The sequence below is a fragment of the Canis lupus genome, chromosome 25, assembly GCF_003254725.2.
Source record: "Canis lupus dingo isolate Sandy chromosome 25, ASM325472v2, whole genome shotgun sequence".
Classification (NCBI taxonomy): domain Eukaryota; kingdom Metazoa; phylum Chordata; class Mammalia; order Carnivora; family Canidae; genus Canis; species Canis lupus.
Genome location: NC_064267.1, coordinates 36,894,320 through 36,920,271, shown reverse-complemented (window position 1 = coordinate 36,920,271; position 25,952 = coordinate 36,894,320). Strand labels below are relative to the sequence as shown.

The 25,952-nt window shown below is 37.1% G+C and overlaps 1 protein-coding gene across 1 annotated transcript; it reads left to right on the top strand.

The window, feature by feature from the left end:
* Positions 1-19: 19 nt before the first annotated feature.
* ATP6V1B2 (ATPase H+ transporting V1 subunit B2) lies at positions 20-25,623 on the top strand. Its single transcript, XM_025463205.3, has 14 exons — positions 20-207; positions 6,495-6,550; positions 12,063-12,161; positions 12,926-13,019; positions 13,152-13,229; positions 13,663-13,802; positions 14,177-14,278; positions 14,627-14,724; positions 15,844-15,967; positions 17,527-17,677; positions 19,610-19,692; positions 21,089-21,193; positions 22,059-22,188; positions 24,190-25,623. Exons 1-14 carry the CDS (start codon positions 72-74, stop codon positions 24,327-24,329), a joined length of 1,536 nt encoding a protein of 511 aa, XP_025318990.1. The 5' UTR covers positions 20-71; the 3' UTR covers positions 24,330-25,623.
* Positions 25,624-25,952: the final 329 nt, after the last annotated feature.

Here is a 25,952-nt window from a genome sequence, read left to right as displayed (position 1 = left end):
CCTAGGCCACCCCGGCTATATCTGCGCCTGCGCGGCGCGGCTGCGGGGCCAGTCGGGACGGAGGAGACAAGATGGCGCTGCGGGCGATGCGGGGGATCGTGAACGGGGCCGCACCCGAGCTGCCCGTGCCCACCAGTGGGCCGGTTGCGGGATCTCGGGAGCAAGCGCTGGCGGTTAGCCGGAACTACCTTTCCCAGCCTCGCCTCAGTGAGTATCAGAGAACGAGACGAATCCTGCCTTGCTCCTTACTTGGCTCAGCCTCTTGCTCCCCATTCACTTGCTTAGCGGGGGAGGGGGTCTGCTTCTCCCCCCCCCCCGCCCACCCCGCCCCCTTAGTCTGTCTCTAGGAGGAGATCTGAGTGTACCTAGTGTTTTCGTAAACCTAGGAGGGTCGAGGGCAGGAGCCGCGGCGAGAACTTTTTCCCGGGGTTGGTGGGCTCCCGGCCCGTGCCCCGCCCTCCCCAACTTCCCTGCGCTGGAGCCTAGAGTTGGGCCCCGGCTCCTCGTCCCCGAGGGAAGGCCGCGGCTGGCCCCTTCAGTCTCGGTCTTCCCCTGACCTCATTTGGGTCTGTGGGGTCGAGGGAGCGCCCCTTCCCGTCTCCCTCCCCCGGTGTGGGCCTCCAGGGATGGGCAGGAGCCCCTGCGGGGGGAGCCGGCGTCGTGCGATGTCTGATCGCTGACGGGGATGGAGGCCAGGCCCGCAGCCCGAGGGAGATGTTCCGTGGAGGGGCCGCTGCGCCCGAGCACACCTTGATAGAGAGAAGCTACAGCTGAAAAGTACCCCGCAGGTTATCTAGTCTAACCCTCTCATTTTACAACTGGGAAGCTTAAGGTTCTGGGAGGGACGGGGACTTGCCAGACTTTAAACACTTAATTATTGACAGAGCAGAAACTAAAAATCGGTTTTTTTTTTTTTTTTTTTTTTAATCTAGACTCCACGCTGGGCGTTGAGCCCAACCCGGGGCTTCAGCCCACGACCCTGAGATCAAGGGTCACATGCTCGATGGACTGAGCCAGCAGGGGCCCCTAAAATTCCATTTAATTCTCACCTTTTTTTATTTATTTTATTTTATTTTTTTTACCGTCGACTCTTCATTTACAGAGGAGTTCAACCTATCACAGTTAAATGCAAGGCTGTCTTGGGAAAGCCAAGCAGCTTTGCCGGTATTATTATATGCAAGACTTATCATATGCATGTTTAAATGTTGTGATTATTTAAAGAAAAAAAAAAAACCTACCTTAATAAATAAATCCAAAAAAAATTACCTTAATAAATAAATCCAAAAAAACCCTACCTTAATAAATAAGCCTTTTTAGTGGGCTCCCCAGCCGTTCTGAAAGAAATGGATTTTTATTACTAAACCATACGGTTCTCTTTGCAGCTTCCTTAAGGAATTGGGGATGAGCCCTGGAAATAGACTCTTTTCAAAACTTGGGAAAGCTGGTGTTTCCCCAGGTGGTGAGACTATGTTTGCTCTGGTTAGTTGCCAGAATGCCGGTTTGTGGGTGGCAAACTGGTTAAAAAGAATTTCAGATGAAGGGTTTCAGTCCCGGCGCGCTCTCCTGTCTGACTAATCCCATCCTGATCTGTCACTGGGTCATATGACAGCACTGCAGCTGAGGAAGAAGGGAAACACAGTTGATTCCATGGTTTGCTGAGATGTGATTTTTACACTGAGAATTATCTAAGAGAATGCCTCCTGGAGGCTTATATAAGCTGAAGTGAATGTTTCAGGAAAATGAACAGATGTTGCATTCTTACATAGATTTTGACAATAAATTTATAACTAACAATTCGTATTTGCTTTTATGAATTGCATTTGCATGCTTTGCCTTTCTTTGGGTTGAATAGATAGACGTTAGTGGTGCTTCTAGGAGATGATGATAAGGGTGCAGTAGCCACTTTATGTATAATTATTCATTCTGTGTCAATTCAGAGAGTATCAGCTGAAATAATACAATTGTTTATAAGTAGTACTCTATGATTGTTAACCCTTAAGAGAAGTGAGTTTGGTTTTTCAGCATTCTTTGCGTGTTTAGCCGGTGGCTAAAGAATTCCAGATGAGATTGCTCCTGACAGAGTTGTTGCAATACAATGTTTCATACTGAAAGTCAGGAATCCTTTTTGTATCCTCAGTGCCTAGTACAGCGCTTGACGCATAGAAGGTGTCTTGTAATTAATTGTTTTATCACTTGCCTTTAAACCCCTTGTTCTAATAATTTAGTCTATTCTTAATGTGGGATGGAATCAGAATAGGGAGTTGGGACACTTGGTTGAGTTGCCTTTCTGTATCCTGGTTATTCTAAAAAGCATAAATGATACCATACTTAGACTAACAGCTAACTACATTTGAATATCATTCTAATTTGTCACATTCTTGATTCTAGTTCCACAGTTTTCATTGTTTCTGAGTAAATATTGTTTAACCTCAATTTTTCTAAAGATTGATTATACCATCTTAGGTGGTACGTTATTGTAGTTATTTAATGTGAACTTTTGAATGAAGGAATGGGACTAATAATATTGGCAGTACCGCTGTACAAATTGGATCCTGTTTTAAAACAACTTCATGATTATAGTCTGTTAACAAGAAATGGAAAATGAGATCCACAGGCTTAAAATAATCTTGAGCACTTTAGTTGAATTTCTAAATTTACAAGGAAAGAAAACTTAATTGTGGTTTAAACTTTGAGCAAAATTCAGTAATATATAGAACTTTTAGACACTGAACAGTTTGAATTAGATAATCTTGAGACCTTAGATCAGAACTAACCTTAGGTTTTTTATTTCATGAAGCAGAGATAGCCTTAGTAAAAAGTCAAGTAAATCATAAGGCCTACTTTTTCTAGAACCTCTCCCTCATTGCCCACCTGTCAGGGTGTGGGTCTGTGCTGTTCTTGTGCAATAGAAGATGATTGCTTGGGGTTTTTGTTTTGCTAATAAGGTGGAGGCTAGAGCACTGGATCTCTTCTTGTGCAATGACTGCCTCATTTTCTCTTTGAAAATTTCACAATCATTAAGTGGGGTTTCTAGTGTTGAACAATCTCATATCCTGCAGGAGGAAGAGGATGTCATCTGATAAAACATGTGCTTCTTAAAACCTTTGTAGATTTTGGTTTTGAAATATTAGTCCATAAATATTTATTGCCTTCTTGATCAGAATCAAGATGTAACCAAAAAGATGTAACTTTTTGGTTGTAAAATGTGTTCACATGTAAAGTAAATACGTATCATTGTTGTCAGAAGTTCTGAATATTCCTTGCAGACCTAACTTCGTACTCATTTGGAAATTTTCATAATGAAGAATGGTCATTATTTTGGTAAATAGAAATGTTTGTATAATATGTGAATGGGTTTTGACTTTTTAGAAGAGCAGCTTAATGTCTTTGGCTGCCTTACTTGAAACTGTTCTCTCTGCTTTGGGCTGTTAATGGTAATGGTGAGAAAGTCCTTATCAATATTGTCGAGAGTTAAAAAGTAATGTTTGATATCATTTTCTCGTATTTTTTTAAATAGTTTTATTATCATGAAAAAGAGCTATAGTTGCTATATAAACTGTCATCTAGTACCTGTTTGTAATACAAATGTTAGGAACTGTGTCATCTATATTTTTAATTATATTGTAAACTAAGTTCAGAAATATTATAAGGTCATAGATTAGCAACCTTAGAATTGGAGGGGGGCGGGGGGGAGAAGCCAAACAAACAACCAGTTTTAAGTCTGGTTCTCCTATTTAGTAACAGATTTCTCAGAGCCTTAGTGTAGAGTGGTGTATCAGCCTTGCCTACCTCTCAGCAGTTTGTGAAGCTGAAATGAGGTAATCTGTCTGAAGATATTCTGTGTTAAGTGTAAAGCACTCTTCAGATGTAAAGTTTGGTGATTATTTTTTATTTAGTTTGAATTATAACATTGGCTCAGTTTGTGTTTTGTCAGTTTAATTTAAATCAAGTGTGTTGCTTAAGCTCTGATTTGTATCTGAAGTAGTCTCCTTGCATTTTCCATGCTTTGCAGTGAGGGGAAGCTGCTGAAGTAAGCATCTCCATTAGGTTCTCCCTTTTCTGCTTAAAAACTTCCAGCGACTATATTACCATTAAAGAAACATTGTTTAGCAGTAGTGACAAAATGTAGACACAAGAGAAATACTGTCCAGTGCATTAGTTTTTTTTTTTTTCATAGCTAAAGTTGCAGACTCATGAAATTAATCTTGAGTGGTATAGCTACGTAACTCTTGCAAATAATTACAAGAGTGTACCAGGCTACAAAAAACAACCAGTTCAGTTTTGGAATTTGAGCTGTAGTACAGAGTTAAAAGAACAAGTGACTTTGGAGCCAGACTATGTAAGTTTAGGTCCTTGGGCAAGTTACTTGATTTCTGGGAGTCATTTTTCTCTTCTAAAACTTGGAATATTAGTTAACTCATAGATCTGTTATGGAGATTAAGTGAGAATTCCTGACAAATACTTATTAAATATATATTAGTGGTGTAGGTATTAATCAGTTAATTTGGATGATTATTTATAGGCTTTTTAAGGGCTGTATACATTGTTGCAAATCAAACTGCTTTTGATTGAAGTAGAATCTTCTGTAATAGGAGTCAGGTTGATTCAGTGTTTCCAGCAAAGACAATGACTAGTTTCTTTCTCTTGGTCATGCTTTTGCTTGTGACTGGCAAAACTTCATAATTTAAATGAGCTTGAATTTAAACATGAGATTCTGAAGCATCTTTGTTGTAGAGGTTAAAGCTCAAAGGAGGTGCAAATCATGGTGGAAAAAGTAGAGAGAATTCTCAGAACCTGAAGGATTTTGTTGGTTAGATTTTATTCAAGACAATTGCCTCTAAATCTCAAAGGTAGATCCTCTCCCCAACCCCACCAGCCCACACCCTACTCTTATCCCTGACTGTTTAAGTGAAGGTTTTGAGATCTTGTTTCTGTATTTTTAAAAACTAGGTTCTAAGAAAGTATGTTTCAAATGTAGCTCCCTTTGCATTTCTATATAGCAATTTTAGAAAGTCATTTAAAAACTGAATGCTTGAACACACTAAAAATGAGAACAACAAATAAATTTTTTTAGCGGTGGGAATTATTTTCAAGAGTATTAGATTATTTTCATGCAATGGGAAGGATTTTCATAAAAGTAAATGTAATAGCTTAGATTTTTCTATAATTTAAAGGGAACAAATGACTAATTCTTTTACAGTACCATACATTCGAGTACTTTTTAAATTTGTGACTTGCCTTTTATTATCTAGGTTAAAAAATAATTTGGGAGCCTCTGTTGAGATATTTACAATTACAGATATTCAAGCAAATATTTGGTATTAAGTTTAAATGTCCTATGAGTGTGAATAACAAGTGCGTGCCCCTATACTGCTTTCTTACTCCCCGCATTCGTACCAGGGCACTTGCTTCCTGGATGGAGAAATTGTTTTTAAGTTCGTAAGCTCCCTGAGTGGGCTATAGTAAATGGTTTCCTCATTCTCGGGAGTCTACATTTGTGCCAGAAATCTCTATCCCAAGACCTCATAAGAAATCAAACAAGTGAAAAATTCTCAATTAGTTGACAGATTTTCATCACCTATTCAAAGCCTTCTAGTAAGTTTTCTTTAGACATTTACTTTTTTTAGCGGTTCTGATTATGAAGTGTGGTTAATTCTGATGTTGTTAGATTGTCTCCTGACTGTTCTGTTTTATACCTGATCACCATTATATTTGACGTTTGTAGGTGTAGAATTGCAGGATAGCTACCTCCTTTCTAAAATGAAGGATTTGGGTAGTTCCTTATAGACTAATAGATAAGTTATTGCTAGAGAGTAATTTGCAACGAAAATAGAAGCCTCTGAACTGACGGTAACACTTTTTTTTTTTTTTTTAAAGGATCTTGTTTGACCTCTGGTGTTTCATTCTGTTGTCACTCCCCTCTCCTAAAGCTCTGTTCCCTGTGGTTTTTATGACCTCATTTAATGAAGACTTTTTATCTCACAGATGACATTTTCTCAGATTTCCTTTGTGAGTTCTGTCACTTACGCTTTAGGTTTTTGAGGCTTTCCTTTCCCTTAGCTACTTTGCTAAGTGTCACCTCTAAAGCATCTCCTTTTCTCTTCTAGGTAAGAACTACTGCTAGGATTTTGCTCTGCTCCACAAACCCTCTATACCACTGTTAAGCAGACCTTAACTCTATCCCCCTTCTCCGTATAAAACTGGGAACTCTTAAAATAACTCTGCCCCTCTGTGCCTCCTTTTTTTTGTATCCTGGGTCCTTAAGACTGACTGACGTATGGTAAGAATGCATAATGCTTTGGTTGGATGAGGGTAGACGGTGAAAAGGTGTACAGGTACAGGCATGCTTTATAAATTCAATAAAAAAATTTTGTATCTGTTTTCTCTGTTTTATAATAGGTGCGGTAGAGAGAGGAGCTTTTTGGTAATACTGCAGAGATAATTGGAGGTTGTTGTCCTGTTTGACTAAAGCTGATTCTTCTGTTTCTTTCCAGCATACAAGACAGTATCAGGAGTCAATGGTCCACTAGTGATCTTAGATCATGTTAAGGTAATACCACGATGATTATCATTTCACCATTTATCTAGTTAAAAACATGGCACTGGGATCCCTGGGTGGCGCAGCGGTTTGGCGTCTGCCTTTGGCCCAGGGCATGATCCTGGAGATCCGGGATCGAATCCCACGTCGGGCTCCCGGTGCATGGAGCCTGCTTCTCCCTCTGCCTGTGTCTCTGCCTCTCTCTCTCTGTGTGTGACTATCATAAATAAATAAAAATAAAAAAAAAAAACAAAAACAAAAAACAAAACATGGCACTAAGTCCTTTAAATTTTATGTTAATGATTTTTAACCCACTCTTGAGTCTGAATGTCAGTGCTAAATAGGAGATGAGTTTTAAAAGTCAGAAGACTGTATTCCAGTAGTGGATATGCAAATTTAAAAAAATTTGAGGGGGATGTCAGTTGTACTTCATAGATTTATTGAGGAAAAACAATAATAATCTGTGAGTGTGTTTTATAACTTTTAGGTTATTATATAGCTATGTGGCATCTTATGGCTCTTGTCACAGACTGCCATGAGTTTTAATTATTTGTTAATAGTATTTGTCCTTTTTACTAAATTTTAAGGTCTTTGAATGAACAGTTACTTTTATCTTTGAGGGCGTGACACTGGTATTTAAATAACAAATAAACAAGAAGAAATTATCTCAACAGTAACTAAAAACCTAACGCAAAGAACAGTTTTTACTTAGTTTGTTGTAAGGATCTTTAGTTATATGTTGGCTTTTTAGCCTCACCTATACATAAGAATTATAAACACTATTGCTGTTATCATAGATTACAGACCATAATTGAATACCCTAGGAAAAGCCTCCTACCTGAGCTCTATGATCAAAATATCTTCAGGAAAAAATAGTTTATATAGTATGCTCTCTAGAACGGTAATTCTATACTGATTAGTGTTGGGGTGCGTTAGGGGGAAAGGCACACAATTATTAGTTTGTTGAGAAAAGTAATGATGGAAGTATGTTTGAGATGTGACTCCTCTGGAAGCAGAAAATAAATTGAAAAACATTTCTAAAAAGAAAGGGCAAAGTGCATTGTCTCTTCAGTTTTATCACTTAAGATTATATTTCTGTGTATCACAAGGTACCTATACAGGGGCACCTGTGTGGCTCAGTGGTTGAGCATCTGCCTTTGACTCAGGTTGTGATCCTGGGGTCCCAGGATCGAGTCCCCCATCAGGCTCCCCATAGGGAACCCACCTTTCCCTCTGCCTATGTTTCTGCCTTCCTCTCTGTGCCTCTCGTGAATAAATAAAATCTTTAAAACAAAACAAAACAAAAAACCCCCACGAGGTACCTATGCAAATTAACCTCAGGATTAAACAGAACAAATGTACCTCCTGACCACAGTCTCCAACTAGTCTACAATTTGATTCAGTCTTAATATAGTGCAATTTGTGCAAGATTTAGGCAGGTGTTCATTAATGTTTTGTGAAAGAGAAGATCCTACACTTTTAATTTTGAGGGAAAAATAGGAAGCTTTCTTTGTTTTTTTAATCCTTCTCCTTTTTTTCCTATAATCTTTATTAGATAACATTTTTGGTTCATATTTTAAAAACATGAAACTTTTTTGTTAGTATGTTATTGAAAACAAAAATATTCCCCACTTTCAACATCACTGTCACCATGACTGCCAAGATGCTAGTCCTGCTGATGGGCAAAGAAGGTGTCCACGGTGGTATGATCAACAAGAAATGTTACGAAATGGCTTCCCACCTGCGGCGTTCCCAGTACTGACCTTGTCCGTCCCCGCCCCCTACCACTCCCCACTACTTTTGCACCCCTCTCCTCCCCAGACACACACGTACACCATTTTTATTTTTGGGCCATTACCCCACACCCCTTATTGCTGCCAAAACCACATGGGCTGGGGGCTGGGGCTGGATGGACAGACACCTCCCCCTACCCAAACCCCTCCTGTGTGTGTGTTTTTTGTTTTTTGGATTTTTTTTTTTTTTCTGAATAAAAAAGATTCTACTAAAAAAACAAAACAAAACAGAACAAAAACCTCACTGGGACGACCGCCCATCACTGGGCATCAGACGCCTGAATGGCAGGTACCCAGTCAGTGTTACTGATTAAAGGTTGACTTCAAATGACGTCTAAACCATATTTCGGAGACCTCAGCTCTGGCACTTTCCTGGATGTGAGGAAGTACAGCCCTGCTTCTTCACAGCACCGGGCAGAAATCTTAAAGATTTTATTTATTTGAGAGAGAAGAGAAAGAGCACGAGCAGGGGGATGGGCAGAGAGAGAAGGACAAGCAGACTCCCTGCTTAGTCTGACACAGGCTAAATTCCTGGATCCTGAGATCTGGATCTTAGCTGAAGTCAAACTGAGCCTCACACGTGCCCCCCAGATATTCATGTTTCAATTATGTTAAACACTTAGAATAGAAGATAATGGTGAACAATGGACTCTCCCCCAGTGGAACATCATGTAGTGGAGAAGCAAATATAATGCAGATAAACACGTCTAATAAGCAAGTGCTATGAAGTCTAAGTGTGGGATGCTGTGAGAGTAGTGAGAAGGACTTTAGAAAACATTTTGAGGAAATAATTTTAAGAGTGCTTAAAAAGTTTCAATGAATTTTTGCTTGGAGTACAGCTCCAGCTGAGGAAAACTCACGAATAAATTACAGATAGTTGTAGGAATGGCTTTATAACACCAGATTTAGAGTGGCTTTGTTTTTGACTTAAAAGATCAAGGAGTAGATAATCTTTCACAAATTATGTCAGAGTAGAAGACCGAGTCTGCTACTGAATTCATGTTATAAAGTTGGCGTATCTTTGCTTTCCAAAGCAAAGGGTGTACTAGAAAAGAAGGACAATTATCCTCACTTAGAGACACAGATTCCAAAATTCTTAATAAAAGTACAGCCATATATTGGAGTTAAGCAAAAATAACTATGTAAAAAAAAATCACTGGAATTATGACAAATAGAATTAGTAATACAAAAATGATTTGATGTTAGGAAATATATCAGTAACTTAGCTTAATACTCAGTTCATTAAGAGCTTGTAGTCTTCTTGATAAAAATAGTGTCTGATAAAGTTACTCATTTCTTTAAAAAAAAAAAGATCTTTTGGAAATATGGAGTAGAATATACTTAACCTCTTACAAGATATCCAGCCATAACCTATAGCAAACAACATACTTAAGGAGAGACTCTGGTTAACGTTCTCCTTTAAATCAGCAATAAGATGAGGATGTCTGGTTGTCACCACCACTGTCCATCTTTGTATTTGGAACCAAATAAAGGTGTTAGGAGGGAAAAGGGCCAGCTGTCATCATATCTTGGTCTTAAAATTAATGAAAACCCAAGGCATTCAGTGGGCAAACTATTAGAAACAATGGTATAACACAGAGTTGCTGGACACAGTCAGTCTACAGAAATCAGGAGTGTTGTGTATACCGTAGCTCATTATTTATAGAAAACCATAAAACTTTGTTGAAAGGCATAAAGGAAGACTTAAAATAATTGGAGATTCCTTCATGAATGAAAAGACTGAGTGGTAAATATATTGATTCCACTAGGCAACAGAATCAGGGATAAAGTAATTAAGATTAAAGATGTGGTGCAGGTATAAGCAGTTGTATCACTGGAGCAAAATTAAGCACCCTGAAACCGGGTCTTGTCACTCTGGATATTTGACTTGGTAAATGGTAAAAGCAGCATTACAAGTCAATGGGGGGACATGTTGTGCTGCTTAGCAAATAGTATTGGGGTGATTGGCTTTCTATGTGAGAAAGAATGAAAATGAGAAAAATAAAATTGCATACCACAAACAAAGCCGATTGGATTAAAAGCCTAAACCTGAAGAACCTATTAGAAGACAAAACTGAAGACCATTTGTATGAATTTAGATTAGAAGGTTTTCCTAAACAAGGCACAAAAGGCACAAATCATAAAGGAAGACAAGTCATTTTATTACATAAAAGGTTTTGAAACTTTTGTATGATGAGATACCATAAACAAAATTAAAAGACAAGAAACGGTGGAAGCACATGTTTTACAAAAAGGATTAATATCCAGAATCTATAAAACTCCTACACATTAAAGAAAAAGCAGATCCACTTGAAAAGTGAATAAGAGATACCAGCCAGTCGTAGGTAATGAAGTTTGAATTGTCAGTGAGCATGAAAAGCTGTTCAGTATTAGGAAAAATAGGAAAGTGCAAGTTGAATAGATGCTATTTTTTTTTATTTTATCAAAGTGGCAGAAATTAAAGTTTAATAATACAAGATTGGCATCAATGTAAGGAAAAGATGATTTTCGTATACTGCTCAGGAAACTGTAAATACAGTTCCTTTGCGGAGTAATTTGAAAATTTAAAGAACGGGCATAGCCTTTATGTAGCCCACCACTTGGTAACCAGATACCTTAGGGAAAACATATGGCATGAGGAGCCACATGTTAGAATGCTCTCGTAGCACATTTGTATAGTGTAAATTTGGAACAACCTTGAACTCCATTGGTAGAGAACAATTAAATAAAATGTGTCATTTGATTTCAACTACATTTGTTTTGTTTTAACATTAATTCTAAGATACCCATTTATTCACCTTAGCATCTCCACAATCAAAAGTTTCACAGTGGTGCACCATATTTTAATTGACAGGTATTTACCTTCATATCACTCAAAGTAGTGATGCACTTTTCAACAGATTATGTTGAAAAAAATGAGGTAAATATTACCATACATAACAGAATCTATAAAATGCCAAGTGAAGAAAATGAAAAGTTGCAGGATGATATATTTAGTATGTTGCCATTTATGTAAATAGAACACTAAAATCTATTTTTGAAAACCTTTTAGTATTTTAAAATACTAAAAGTGGAAGAGGAATATATATTTGGCTAGGAGAATTTGAGGGGTGAGCATTTATCTTATGATAGCAATTATTGTATTTTTAATTGCAATTTTATTGCCTCCCCACAAAGTATACAGGTGAGTATACAAACGGCCCAGAAGCAAACATCAGTTCTGAGTAGTGGGAACATGGTTATTGTTAAGTTTTATGCCTTTTCTTTAGTCTCAGAGTTTATTTTTTTATTTTTATTTTTTTTAATTTTTATTTATTTATGATAGTCACAGAGGGAGAGAGAGAGAGAGGCAGAGACACAGGCAGAGGGAGAAGCAGGCTCCATGCACCGGGAGCCCGATGTGGGATTCGATCCTGGGTCTCCAGGATCGCGCCCTAGGCCGAAGGCAGGCGCCAAACCGCTGCGCCACCTAGGGATCCCTAGTCTCAGAGTTTAAAACATATACATGGGAGAAAAATTTAATTGCTCTATTTTTATGGAGCTTTCTCTGGACCTTATGCTGTGTTTACCATTTTATGTGCCAGTGTTTAAGTATTTTAAAGATGTTACCTGAGGATGTTATAGACTCTTAGTATATATCTGTGTGGTTTAGGGGGGGGTGGGGGAGCATATAGAGTAATATGGGGAGTTTTAAAATATTGGTTATTGATCTTTTATATTTTCCTGTATAGTTTCCCAGATATGCTGAGATTGTCCACTTGACATTACCAGATGGCACAAAGAGAAGTGGGCAAGTTCTAGAAGTTAGTGGTTCCAAAGCAGTGGTTCAGGTAAGTATCACTTTCAAAACCTGGCCAGTTGAACAAAAATATAAGGAACACCTCTTGCCTTTTTTAGAGATTGTAACGTAAGTCTGTCTTTAGAGACTGATTACTGGCTGTGGGGAGAAAATATTTTTTCTCGTTGTCTTGCCTAATGTTGGCTACCTGTATCCATTCTAGCCCAACAGCTCCACTGCCACTGGCGAATAACCTTTTTTTTTTTTTAAATGGATAAAACAAAGCAGATAATTACATGGAAGGAGAGAGATGAAAGGCAGAATTTATAGGTTATGGGATGAAAACAAAACAAGATCTGAGTCTGTTTCTTTAAGTTGTCTCTTATAATACCTAGTTTTTAATGTTACGAATTATAGGAAATGCCAGTTTTCTCAAATACGTATTCCCCTAAAAAGTGATCTAGAGCAAGGGTCAGCAAGATTTTTGTAAAAGGCTAGATAATAAATATTTTAGGCTTTGTGAGGCCACTTAAGGTCTCTGATGCATATTCTTCTTCCTTTTCCTTTTTTGTTTTTTTAAACCCTTTAAAAATGTGAAAACATTCTTAGCTTGATGGAGGTGGACTAGAGTCATGATCCTTGGTCTATAGATAGGTTGGCAATTTGGTTCATCACCATGGACATCTCTTTGTTCATTATATTGAAAATAGTATCCCCTTATGTATTTTTATATGGGCTGTTGAACAGACAAATAATATTTAAGTACTTACAGTCTAAATTCCTTTTGCTCTTCTGATTACTTGTCTTTCTCAATAGGTATTTGAGGGAACATCAGGTATAGATGCCAAGAAAACGTCCTGTGAGTTTACTGGGGATATTCTTCGAACACCAGTGTCTGAGGATATGCTTGGTAAATGGATGTTATTATGCATTCTGAGCAGAGATCTGTTTTCTTTTAAACATAATTCCATGGGATGTTTCTTAAAAATTACACCTATTTGAGTCATAGTCCATTCTGTCCTGTCTTGTTACTGTTTCACAGGTCGGGTCTTCAATGGATCAGGAAAACCCATCGATAGAGGTCCTGTTGTACTGGCTGAAGACTTCCTTGACATCATGGGTAGGATGATAAATGGGTTTCTGTTTTTTGAAGAAAATAGCTTCTGTTTTATATCTTTGTCAAATAGTGATTTTTGTGATATTTTAAATAGATGACCAATATGGTCCATATTAATTGCTCTAATGTTTAATAAATTTGTTTTCTAGAAATCATCTTAAAATTTTATATAAAATATTTTAAGATATTATAAAGTATTGTGTATCTGAAATGTAGATAGTTTTCAAATGTAAATGGCTTCTAAATTAGGATTTTTCTCTTATTTGCATACTTTTATTTAATTTTAGGAATTTATTCTGCTACCATGTGTTTTGTGAGTCTACAAAAGACTATTGGAAAATTTCTTAAACAGTTTCAGATTTTAAAAAATAACTGATTTTCTAAGAGAAGAAAGAAAATCTTAATGTCTTAATTTTCTCTTTTGGAAATGCATTAGGCCAGCCAATCAATCCTCAGTGTCGAATCTACCCAGAGGAGATGATTCAGACTGGCATTTCAGCCATAGATGGCATGAACAGTATTGCTCGGGGGCAGAAAATTCCAATCTTCTCTGCTGCTGGCTTACCACACAATGAGGTGAGAGCTAGGTAGGCTCTGTTTGGTGTGAAATTTAACAAGGGAGAATTTCTAAATGCTTCATTTATTAGTAAGAAGCCAAATAAGAGGTTTTCAGCAATACTCACTTGTACCTAATACCCATTTCAATAATACTCAATGTTACTGTTTATATAATCAAATTAAATTGAATCTTTATCCATGCCTGATATCTATATTCTTGCTTACTCTTACAAATCTTTACAAAAATACAAAATAGCTTTTTTTGGGTAAAGTCCTTTAGAACATTATTTCATATATGTAATTGCAATTCCAAAAAGTTTGGGATAAAAGTTATTTTGATGTAGAAATGTTATTTTAGAGCTCAACTCAGTTCTTTTGTACTTTCTCATCAGATTGCAGCTCAGATCTGTCGCCAGGCTGGTTTGGTAAAGAAATCCAAAGATGTGGTGGACTACAGTGAGGAAAATTTTGCAATTGTATTTGCTGCTATGGGTGTAAGTATTTTTTTGTTTTAGTGTAACAAATAAGATTGTTTATTTTATTAGAACAGTGTAGAAAACAAAACACACATACTTGGATTTATCTCTAGGCAGAGGAGTTACAACTTGGCATTTTGGGTAAACTCAGGATTAAAATTTAACATTGACTATAAAATTTAAGAATAATTTTCTTTATGCCCAAAGCAGGCTGTTTACTCTGTTGGCTTTTGTTTTTGAAATTTTGAAATTTTGGAGGTACTTGAAATTTCAAAAGAAGGAATAGTGTAGATCCATAGATGAGCCTTCCTCAGAAATACTGAGAATTTTTCTTCTCCCAGCACTGATGAACTCATTGCTATTTAGGTAAACATGGAAACTGCCCGGTTCTTCAAATCTGACTTTGAAGAAAATGGCTCAATGGACAATGTCTGCCTCTTTTTGAACTTGGCTAATGACCCAACGTAAGTAAATAGAGCTATTTCTTTCTGTTCACTCAGGCTTCAGATAAAAAATGGTACTTAAGGCAAGGAAAGTAAAATGTTACAGTGAAAGCAACATGGGGCTAGGAGTGGGAGAGCTGTGTTTAATTAAATACAGCTCTATTTCTTGCTGGTTACTTGGCTTTTGATGAATCATGTAGGCTCTGAAGTTCAGTTTTCTCTTTCAGAAAGTATGACGAATAATACTTGTCTCATATAGTTATTGTACTTCTTAAATGAGAGAATACTTGTAAGTTATCTAGTACCCAGACCATATTCAATAAATGATTAATGATTCTTTTCCTTCTCTCTAGTTCTTGGCTGAGAACTAGCCACTCTTGTTTTTCCCCCCCTCCCTGTTTCTCTCTCAGTTTTGAGAGGGATATAATTTTTTTTTTAAAAAGATTTTATTTATTCATGAGAGACATGCAGAGAGAGAGAGAGAGAGAGAGGCAGAGACACAGGCAGAGGGAGAAGCAGGCTCCATGCAGGGAGCCCAATGTGAGACTAGATCCCGGGTCTCCAGGATCACTCCCTGGGCCAAAGGGCAGGCGCTAAACCGCTGAGCCACCCAGGGATCCTGAGAGGGATATAATTTGAATAATTATGGACCCATTTCTAAAATATTCTAACTTTGTAGCATTAAGTAATTCTTATGAAAATATATAATATATGATTGCTTACTTCTAAAGTAATAATTGCTTTCTTATTTATTAAAATAAATTTATTTACTTAAAACTTAAACATATTTAAGTTTCCCAGAATTTATTTAAAACTTTGAAGAGAGGGCAGCCCAGGTGACTCAGCGGTTTAGCGCCGCCTTCAGCCCAGGGTGTGATCCTGGAGACCCGGGATTGAGTCCCACATTGGGCTCCCTGCATGGAGTCTGCTTCTCCCTCTGCTTGTGTCTCTGCCTCTCTCTCTCTCTCTCTCTCTCTCTCTGTGTCTCTAATGAATAAATAAATAAAATCTTATAAATAAATAAAATAAAGTAAAATAAAATAAGATAAACTTTGAAGGGAGACTGTAATTTCCAGAATCATGTTATTTTGTCTTTGGCCTTTTTATTGGAATAACAAAGGACTTAATGTTCCATTTCAGTATTGAGCGAATTATCACTCCTCGCTTGGCTCTAACTACAGCTGAATTTCTGGCCTATCAATGTGAGAAACATGTATTGGTTATCCTAACAGATATGAGTTCTTATGCAGAAGCACTTCGAGAGGTAACTTTTTTCTCAAAATGGATTACTTTTCAGAGTTATCGTGTCTCTTTAGTTATCGTGTCTCTTTAGTTTTCATTTTTCTTTAATCATGTTTTTTTTAAATTCACTCATATATTAGTAGAATACCTTAATTAATTGAGAAGGAAAACTGTCAACTTAGTTGAAATGATTATGAGATTTAAATCATTAGCCTATAAAAAAAATAAATAAATAAATCATTAGCCTAGTCATACTGTCACATCTCTATGCATTTAAGAATTTATTCTAAAAGGGAATGAATGATGCAAGCTATTTGTTCAGTTACTCTCCCAGGATGTTCTTTGTCCAGATTGTCAATTTTTAACCCTCTTCAGAATTTCATTTTTAATAATGTTAGTATTTGAATAAATGAAGAGCATACTCTAACAGCACCCTGTTTAGAACTTTTTTCCTTTAGAAAACTTGGTGTTTATTTAGGTGTTAAGATTCTAGCAGTTACACCCAGAAGTTTGGAGTGTTCATTATAATACAAGTTATTGAAATTTTGGTTAAGTTACTCTTTTAAACATGTGAAAAGGGGAAAAAAGACTTTGAAGAGACCTGCTACATAAATATGTAGCTTCTTAAAAGTCCCTGAGATCTATCACCATATCTTACTCTGTTGCAGTCCTTTTCCTGTAAAGGACTTTTTTTCCATCCATCACAGACCAGTAATTTTCTAAAGTACGATTAAAATGAGTTAGTAGAAAAGGGCATGTTTTAAAGAAGATATACAACTTATAAGCCTGGATTTTTTTTTTTTTAACTAATTTCAACAGACAAAATTATTCTTAGATTGCCATTAGAGTTTTTCAAATGCTTACCCTACTTTCTGTGTTATCTCATTGCACATTAATAAAAGCTGGCCTGCAGACCACACTTTGAGTAGCACCTAAAAGTTGGGCTTAATGCTTTTAGGGTTTGGCTGTAATGTAATGTTCATGTCTCCAGGAGAAAGACTGTTCATAACTATTATGTTGTGCAATGAATGGACTTCCTGGCTCTGTAATTTTGGGAAATTATTTAACTGACCCTTGGTTCCAACTGTAAATTGGGGTTAACAACATTTCCTTCCTCATTTTGGAAGGATTGTGAGGATTAAATTAAATATGTAAACTGCATCAAACGATTCCTGGTATATATTTCCTTCCCTTTTGACCTTTTTATTATTAGCTTACATTAATATGGCAAGATCCATGGCATGAAATAGATCTTTGAACTAAGAATGTTCTTCTGGTTCTAAAATAACTTCCTTTGATTTATAAAATTGCAAGCAGATTTTTTTCTAGCAAGTTATTGAAGATTTTCATTATGGTGATATGACTGTAGCAAAAAACTTTTGGTCCCCAGTTGTCAACGTTTTTGTTGCAGAATAATCTGAACTTGTATTGGTAAATTTTTAAATTTTCTTCTAGAGACAGTATTTAAAATTAAAAGATGATGCTTCCAACTTTGTGATTGAGCATGTTCAGGCAAACGTGTTCTAAGCTTTTCTTTTCATATTCTAGTATGTGACTTTCTCCTTCTTGTGTTACTGTCAGGTTTCAGCAGCCAGGGAAGAGGTTCCTGGTCGACGAGGTTTCCCAGGTTACATGTATACAGATTTATCTACAATATATGAACGCGCTGGTCGAGTAGAAGGTAGAAATGGTTCCATTACTCAAATCCCTATTCTCACCATGCCAAATGATGGTAAGTTTTTGGTCTTTGGATTAGAGCAGACCTAATCATTGTAAAGACTTGATTCTAAGAATATCTATGTTTTTGAGTTGAAATTTTTAAATTTCTTTCCAAGTGTTTACTTAAATTCCAGCTGGTTAATTAACATCCAGTGCGATATTAGTTTCAGGTATAGAATTTAGTGATTCATCACTAACATACAATACCTGGTGCTCATCCCTAGTGCCCTTCTTAATCCCCATCACCTATTTTACCCATCCCCCTACCCACCACCCCTCCAGTAACCCTCAGTTTCTTCTCTGTAGTTAAGAGTCTGTTTCTTCGTTTGCATTTTCCCCCTATGTTCATTTGTTTTGGAGTTGAAATTCTTTGGAGGGCTTATCCTTTGAGAATTTCTTAACTAGTGATTTGTTTCTAAATGAAAATTTTCATTTGTAAACTGCCCATAATAATCTTCCTTTTATGGATGCCTGGGTGGTTCAGTGGGTAAGCGTCTGCCTTCGGCTCAGGGCACGATCCTGGAGTCCCGGGATTGAGTCCCACATGGCGCTTCCTGCATGGGGCCTGCTTCTCCCTCTGCCTATGTCTCTGCCTCTCTTTCTTTGTGTGTCTCATGAATAAATAAATAAAATCTTAAAAAATAATAATAATCTTCCTTTTATGGAAGAAGAAAAACAATTTTCTTTGTAATTAGAATTTTCAGTTTTCATTTATTAGGTTACTGTTGAATGTCTGCTATTTGTGGGACACTGATCTAGATATGAGGAAATTTTTTTTTTTAATTCAGTCTCTTATTTAACATAAGTTAATCTAGTTGGATATTTTTATGTACATGCACCAATAAATTAAGGTAGCTTAAGTATCAGATGAAGAGCACAAATAGTAAATGCCACCAAGACTTTAGGGACAGAGTGATCACCAGAGGCTGATTGAAAATGACTCTGTTTTATTTTGTATGTGAAAGCACACGGTGCAGTGCCTATTTGAGTGTATGCTTGGAGATGAAACCAGTCAGTATTCCTCTTCTATTCTCCTTTTTTGTCCTTATCTCAACGTTTAGAAAGCACTTTTACAAGGCATTTTCAGAAACAATAATAACTCATTATAATTGAACACTGTTTACATTGCAAGTATTAACCTCATTTGATCCTCGTAGCAACTTTCAGGTAAATGCTGTACTCTGAGGCACATGGAGGTTAAAGTAATCTATTGAGGTTAAGAAGTGATAGCTTTAGAACCCAGGCAGTCTGATTTGGTAATTCACACTACACTGTCTCTGACATGAACATTATTTGTTCCAAGAAAGTACCTAAGAAATTACTTTATGTAATTTAACCAACTTAGGAACATCTTGCTTTATAGAACTTTTTTAGTGCTGACCGCATAGTGGAATTTTGTTCATCTAACATTCCTATATTTTCCATATTGAAATGGTGTGTATCCATCTGAAATAGCTTATGAACTAAGAATGTTTTTTCAATATATATTAAATTGGCAATCCTCTGCTAGGGAACTTTGTGTTTAAAATTGAGTTCTATTTATATTTTGGGGAGAAATAACTAGGAGAAATGGTACTTTTTCTGAAAGCTGAATTACCTTATGTGCTAATACGTATCTAACTTGTGCTGCAACTCTGTAAGTAATACCATCCAATATGATAACCGCTAGCTACATTTGGCTGTTTAAATTCTAAAGTTCACTAAAATTAGAGGAAATTTGAAATAAAGTTTTTTGCTTACGTTAACCACATTTCAAGTGCTCAGTAGCCACATTTGTCTGGTGGCTTAACATATTAGCACAGATACAGCACTTTTCTTTTATCACAGAAAATTATTTTAAAGAGCACCATTTTATGCAATGCTGTAGGTAATGCACACTCACTTCCTGTGGATTTGTTTGTATGCTGTGGACACTGTGACTAATGTCAGATGTCTTCTCTGGTAGATATCACTCACCCCATCCCTGACCTGACTGGATATATTACCGAGGGGCAGATCTACGTGGACAGGCAACTACACAACAGACAGGTGTGTGACATTTCAGCAGTACTATGAAGCTTAAACATTGGCTCTCCAGTCATCCTTAGGGATTAGTGACTTTGACTTCACTCCTAGGAATGATTTTTTTAGAAAATAATAACTCATTTCTCATGTAATTGCCATCTCTATATACCAAAATCCTTTTGTGATTAAGAGTAGCAGTATTAAGAATTAAGTTTCCACTTTTCTGTACTGTGCCTTAAAATGGAGTTAGTGGTCTCAAAGAATTTTTATGGGTCTTCTCTTCCATAGTAATATCTACCAACCTTATTAATATAAAAAAATACATTTTTATTTTTTTTACTGATATATAATTAACATTATATTAGCTTTAGCTGTACAAAGTAATGACTTGATATTGATATATATTGCAAAATGATCACTGTAAGTCCAGTTAACATCCATCAGTACACATAATTACAAAGTGCATTTTCCTTACAATGAGAACTTTAGGGCAGCCCCGGTGGCGCAGCGGTTTGGCGCCGCCTGCAGCCTGGGGTGTGATCCTGCAGACCCAGGATCGAGTTCCACGTCGGGCTCCCTGCGTGGAGCTTGCTTCTCCCTCTGCCTGTGTCTCTGCCTCTCTCTCTCTCTCTTTCTGTGTCTATGAATAAATAAATAAAGTCTTAAAAAAAAAAAAAAGAACTTTACCTAGCACTCTCAGATACATAATACAGTATTATGCATACTTATAGTCCCTATGCTCTGGATTACATCTTTATGACATTTCATTTTGTAATTGGAAATTTGTACATTTTGACCCCCTTCACCCATTTTGCCCAGCCCTTGTCTCAGGCAGCTACTTGTCTGCTCTCTCTATCCATAAGGTCACGGGTTTTTTTAGGTTCCACATATAAGTGAGATCATAATACTATTTATCTTTTTCTGTCTGACTGATATCATTTAGCATAATCCCCTCAAGGCCTATCCGTGTCGTTAAATGACAAGATTTCTTTTTTTTTAATGACTGAATAATCAAAAAAAGATTGATGGTTCTGTAACAGATGCCGACTTCTATTAGCTTTTAGGTGGAATTACTGCTAATCTTTTTATTTGGTATGTCATCATATGAGTTAGAGCTCAGAAGGCTGTTTAGATTTGATGCTATAGGCAAATGTTAAAAATCTAGTGAAAATCTACTGAAAAAAATATCATCTTATATTGCTTTTTGTAGACTTCATTTTTTGAGTTTGATTCTTAAAGAAATACTATGCCATAAAGTCTCACTTCATTTTCTTACTAGCAAAAGATATTAGAACCCCTCTAGGAAACATCAGTTTTTTTATAATTTAAGGGATAATAATGAGTTTCAAAATGTTTCTTTACTACTGGTAATTCTTGAGTTTGTTCTTAAATGTATTTTTTCCCGTATGTTCTATGCAAGATTTACCCACCTATTAATGTGCTGCCCTCGTTATCACGGTTAATGAAATCTGCTATTGGAGAAGGTATGACCAGAAAGGATCATGCCGATGTATCTAACCAGCTGGTAGGTATATCCTTTTAAGGATGGTGCTTAAAGAAAAGAATACCTTTCAGTAGTCCATTCTTTCTGCTGTCTTATATCTCTTATCTTTCTCCCATATCACTGTACTTATTCCCCATCCAAGTAGAATTTTAGTATAGGTTACATGTAGAATATATAATCATTCATTAGAATCAAGCAAGCAGTCCTTTTTTTAATAAGGATAGATGCTGATAAGCAAGATTAAAATATGCTTGAAACCCACATCTAATGCTGTACAAGTAATTTGTAAAATAAAAAATAAAAAAAACAAACAAAAACAAGCCATAAGGCCATTTTAACCATAATAATTAGAATAGTCCTGAAAATCTTCTCTAATTTTGTACTTTAGAAATGAAGCAGTGACTAGAACACTAAGGGATACATACAGCTTTATATATTCTATGAAATCCTTGGTTTCTCTGATTGTATGAGAGTGTACACCAAGCATAAATAAAAAAGGATACTTTTGAAATGGTAAACTTTACTCGTACCATGGATATTTTTCTTGACCTTCAAGTAGATTTCTCTGTGGTATGAGTTCTGACTTTCAAGTGCTCTATAAAATGGAAGCTGATTGACATATTGAGGAAGTATATTTTTTAGAGAGTGTTAGTAATGCCCATGGACTACATGCCTGAAGATTCCTTTCTCAATGAGACTACTTAATAATAAAATCTTTCTGATACTTTCATATGAACTTTATGTGAATTGTGTTTGTAAATGTGAAATTCCGTTTGTGGTCTCTTGTGAAGAAGATAGCTACAGATACTCTTAATATATAGCCCGGATTATTGCTAACATTTATAAAATCTTATCTGCATTCATATAAATATTTTTTTCTCTTTAGTATGCTTGTTATGCTATTGGTAAGGATGTACAAGCCATGAAAGCCGTAGTTGGAGAAGAAGCCCTTACCTCAGATGATCTTCTTTACTTGGAATTTTTGCAGAAGTTTGAGCGGAACTTCATTGCTCAGGGTAAGATGACTATTTTCTTACAAACACAAACAAGATCATGTATAGTTTTGAAGACTTCTTTCCCACATTTGCATTGGTTTCTACATGATTTTCTTTCTGATTAGAGAAGAGCGTTCTTCAACTCATGTCTTTTTGCACTTAGCTCTCTGGCGCCCTCCTCTCTGCCTCCAACTTCATAGTCTGTTTAGCTTCCAACTGAATTTTTCCCTTCCTTATACTTGGCTGCCTTCTCTTCCACCTCCGTTGCTGGTTTTCTTTCCTCCTTACCTCTCTGCAATGACCTCCTCTTGCTTTGGGAATTTGGGGCTTTTCAGATCAGCTTATTTTCATCTCCTTTTCTGATTTTGTATCTTCCTGCTCCTTCATTGTTTGTGTTCTCAAAGGCCTAACTCCCTGTTCTTTCTGTGCTTTCTCCTCCTCCTCTCCAGCATTGAGTTTTTCTCTATGCTGGTGACTGAATTGCTGTGTGTGATACCCTCTTTCTGAAGTTCTAATCCCACATGGCCAACTAGGATACCTTTGTTCATGCTGCCATCTCTTCAGGCTCAGAGTGGTCAGAACCCAAAGTTTTTTGTTTTTGTTTTTTAAGCTGGCCACCTGGCTAGTGATTCCCTTTTCATTTTGTCTACCTCCTGCATGAACATTATCCTACCTAGCCCAAGCTCAATAATTGGGCATTATTCATAACTTTTTTTTTTTTTTAATTTTTATTTATTTGTGATAGTCACAGAGAGAGAGAGAGAGAGAGAGGCAGAGACATAGGCAGAGGGAGAAGCAGGCTCCATGCCGGGAGCCTGACGTGGGATTCGATCCCGGGTCTCCAGGATCGCGCCCTGGGCCAAAGGCAGGCGCCAAACTGCTGCGCCACCCAGGGATCCCTATTCATAACTTTATTCCTTTAATTCCCAGTGACCAAATATTTACTGATTTCTGCTTTTCTTATTTAAAATATCCTGTTCTGGTTTCACTTCCATTACTGAACCTTAGTCCAGTGTTTCTCAAATTTTAATATGCTTTTGAATCAACTGGGGAGCTTGTTAAGTTGCAGATTCTGATTCAGTAGATCTGGATAGGGCCAGAGATCCTGTTTCTAGACAAGTTTCTCATGTGATGCGGAAAGCTGCTGATCTCTGACCACACTTTGAGTCTTAAGACCTACTCCAAACCCTTGTCCCATCATCCTGTTGTTAGTGCCAGCCTTTTCATCGTTTTTCCTGATTGAATTTATTATTAATTCTATTGCTAGTCCCTCTAGTGAAAAGACTGTAATGATTTTCATTACATAGCACATGTATAGTTTTCAAGCTATTTTGACTGGTCTCTCCCTTCCCACTAGTTCTGACCTTACTGGTACTCAACTAGTACCAGTAGTTGTGTTAACTTTGGAATAATGCATCACACTACACTCTTATATTTATTTGATGCATGTTTTATTAACACCAAACCCCACAAAATATGTATAATTTTTTAATGGAAAACTATAATACCTTAAAAAGATAAAAATTGAAATTCTTCTGGTAGAGAAAAAACCCAGAATTTCAGGCACTGATTCCTTGGTTAAGAAATTAAATTTATTTGCAGAATAATGATGACTCTGCTATTAAGAGTAGCTAGTAACAACTTTGAAAACAGCTGACCTATTCAAAGTGTTCAGGTGGCAGTCATCCTCTGTTCCTGGAAAACTGCCTTTTTCAATCCATAGACAAAACGCTGGGTCTAGTTTTCATTACTCCAGGTATTTAGAATCCTACCCAGGTGTCCACAGAGTTGTCCCATACACACTAGATGGCCTGCTGCCTCTAGCTTGCAGGCCTCGCCCTTTACTCTGATTTCTAATGGTACTTAACTCTTTGAACCCTCGCCTACGCATTTGGTTGCATCCAGTGTTAGGAGACCTAACTGCTTTTTATGCCTATAGTAGTCATACAGTGGAATAAATAATAACACTGATAAGTTGCAAGTAGTTTGCCTTTATTCATTCAATTTCAATTTTTTTCTAAGGTCCTTATGAAAACCGCACTGTCTATGAGACTTTGGACATTGGCTGGCAACTACTCCGAATCTTCCCCAAAGAAATGCTGAAGAGGATCCCTCAGAGCACGCTGAGTGAATTTTACCCTCGAGACTCTGCAAAGCATTAGCTGCTACTTCATCGCTGGCTCGATACACTTGTGAAATACTGGTTCTGTTTTCTTTATTCCTTTTGCACTCCCCATCCCCCCATCTTTGTGTTGGAGTTTACCTTGTTACCCTGTAATTAAAAACAAAGAATAGGTAACATATTGTGCCAGTGTTGCAATGTTTTAAACTTCTAACAGACTTTAAAATATCCCCTGTTCAGAAAACCTGGATCATCAGTGCTTTTTTAAAAGTAGCTGCAGGGATGGAGGTACAATTTTCCTATGGATGTGTGTGTTTGTACATAGTGTTGTAGTTAGTTGCCTAATAATGTCTTCATTATATGGTCTCCTCGACCTTACCTCTCAGCCCCCTCAAGAGTTATCATTGTCTGAAGTTATAATGCTTTGATCTCCAAGTTAGAGCTAGGATCAGGTCTGAAAGAAGCCTCCTCTCTGTAGAGCCAAGACCTCTTCCCTGAGCATTTGAGTTTTGGATTGTTGCTGTGCCCATAGGTCTGTGCTGCTGCTCTAAGCAGATGGTTTTTACTGTCCACCTGCTCTTTCCTATTTAATGACTAGATGAGAAAAGGAGTTTCCTTTTTCTCTTTAGTCCTTATGAGTTGGGACTCCTGTGTCTTACTGTTCTCCCTCCTTCTGAGTAACACAGAATCCTGCAGCTTTTGCACAGCTGGCATTGATCTGATAGTAGTGAGATGCCTTGTCTTAATGATCCGTACTGTGTTTCCCTGCAGAGGAATCATAATTAAAATAACTAATAGAACTTGCTTCGAAAGAGTTGGGGTACAATAAAAGAAGAAAGAAAAACCCATATGCATTCTACATTCTGACATGTTAAGAGTGGTTTAAGTTTCTAAAGTGTTTACCAGATGCTGAGGGCAAGGTGGGGAGGAGAAAGCTCTTCTGTGAATGGATATTTTAAACTCTGTTAGCAGTCTTTGGAAGATCCCCTATTTGGTCCTGTTTTCTGACCCATCTCTACCTTTTCAGGGTAATCTTTGTGGCACAAGTGATAGCATTTAAAAGCTTTAGCCTTTTAATTCTCGCTCCTTGCTGTGAGCCCTGAGCTGTCTTCTATGCACTTCGGCTATGTCTACTGTTTGGTCTCTTTGTGTTCCTTGTTACTTGGTGCAATAGCAACTTCTTTGTGCATTCCATCTTTCCAGTTGTGTAAAGTTCTTCACTTTTTTCTCTGAGGGTGTAGGGGGTGGGGGGAGTCAGCATGATTATATTTTAATGTAGAAAATGTGACATCTGGATATAAAATGAAAATAAATGTTAAATTAAATGGAAGTTACCTAAAGTGACTCTGTATCTTCTAATCAGAAAAGCAGTATCAACAAATGGATATATAATATATAATAATGTACCTCTTTGATTTACAGTTTTGAACATCATGACCAGAGTTGTGAACTGCCCCCCTATGTTATAGGGACACGGCCCAATTTTTATATCCTGTCTTAGGCTGCCCTTTCTACCCTTTCACACGCTTTCCACAGTAATAGATCTTCCAGCTTAGTGTATTTTTTTTTAAAGATTTATTTATTTATGATAGACATAGAGAGAGAGAGAGAGAGAGGCAGAGACACAGGAGGAGGGAGAAGCAGGCTCCATGCCGGGAGCCTG

Coding starts and splice junctions, on each gene's coding strand:
- ATP6V1B2 (XM_025463205.3), top strand. CDS start 72: ATGGCGCTGCGGGCGATGCGGGGGATCGTGAACGGGGCCGCACCCGAG. Junction 13,230..13,662: donor AGACTTCCTTGACATCATGG/GTAGGATGATAA, acceptor GAAATGCATTAG/GCCAGCCAATCAATCCTCAG. Junction 19,693..21,088: donor GGCAACTACACAACAGACAG/GTGTGTGACATT, acceptor GTTCTATGCAAG/ATTTACCCACCTATTAATGT.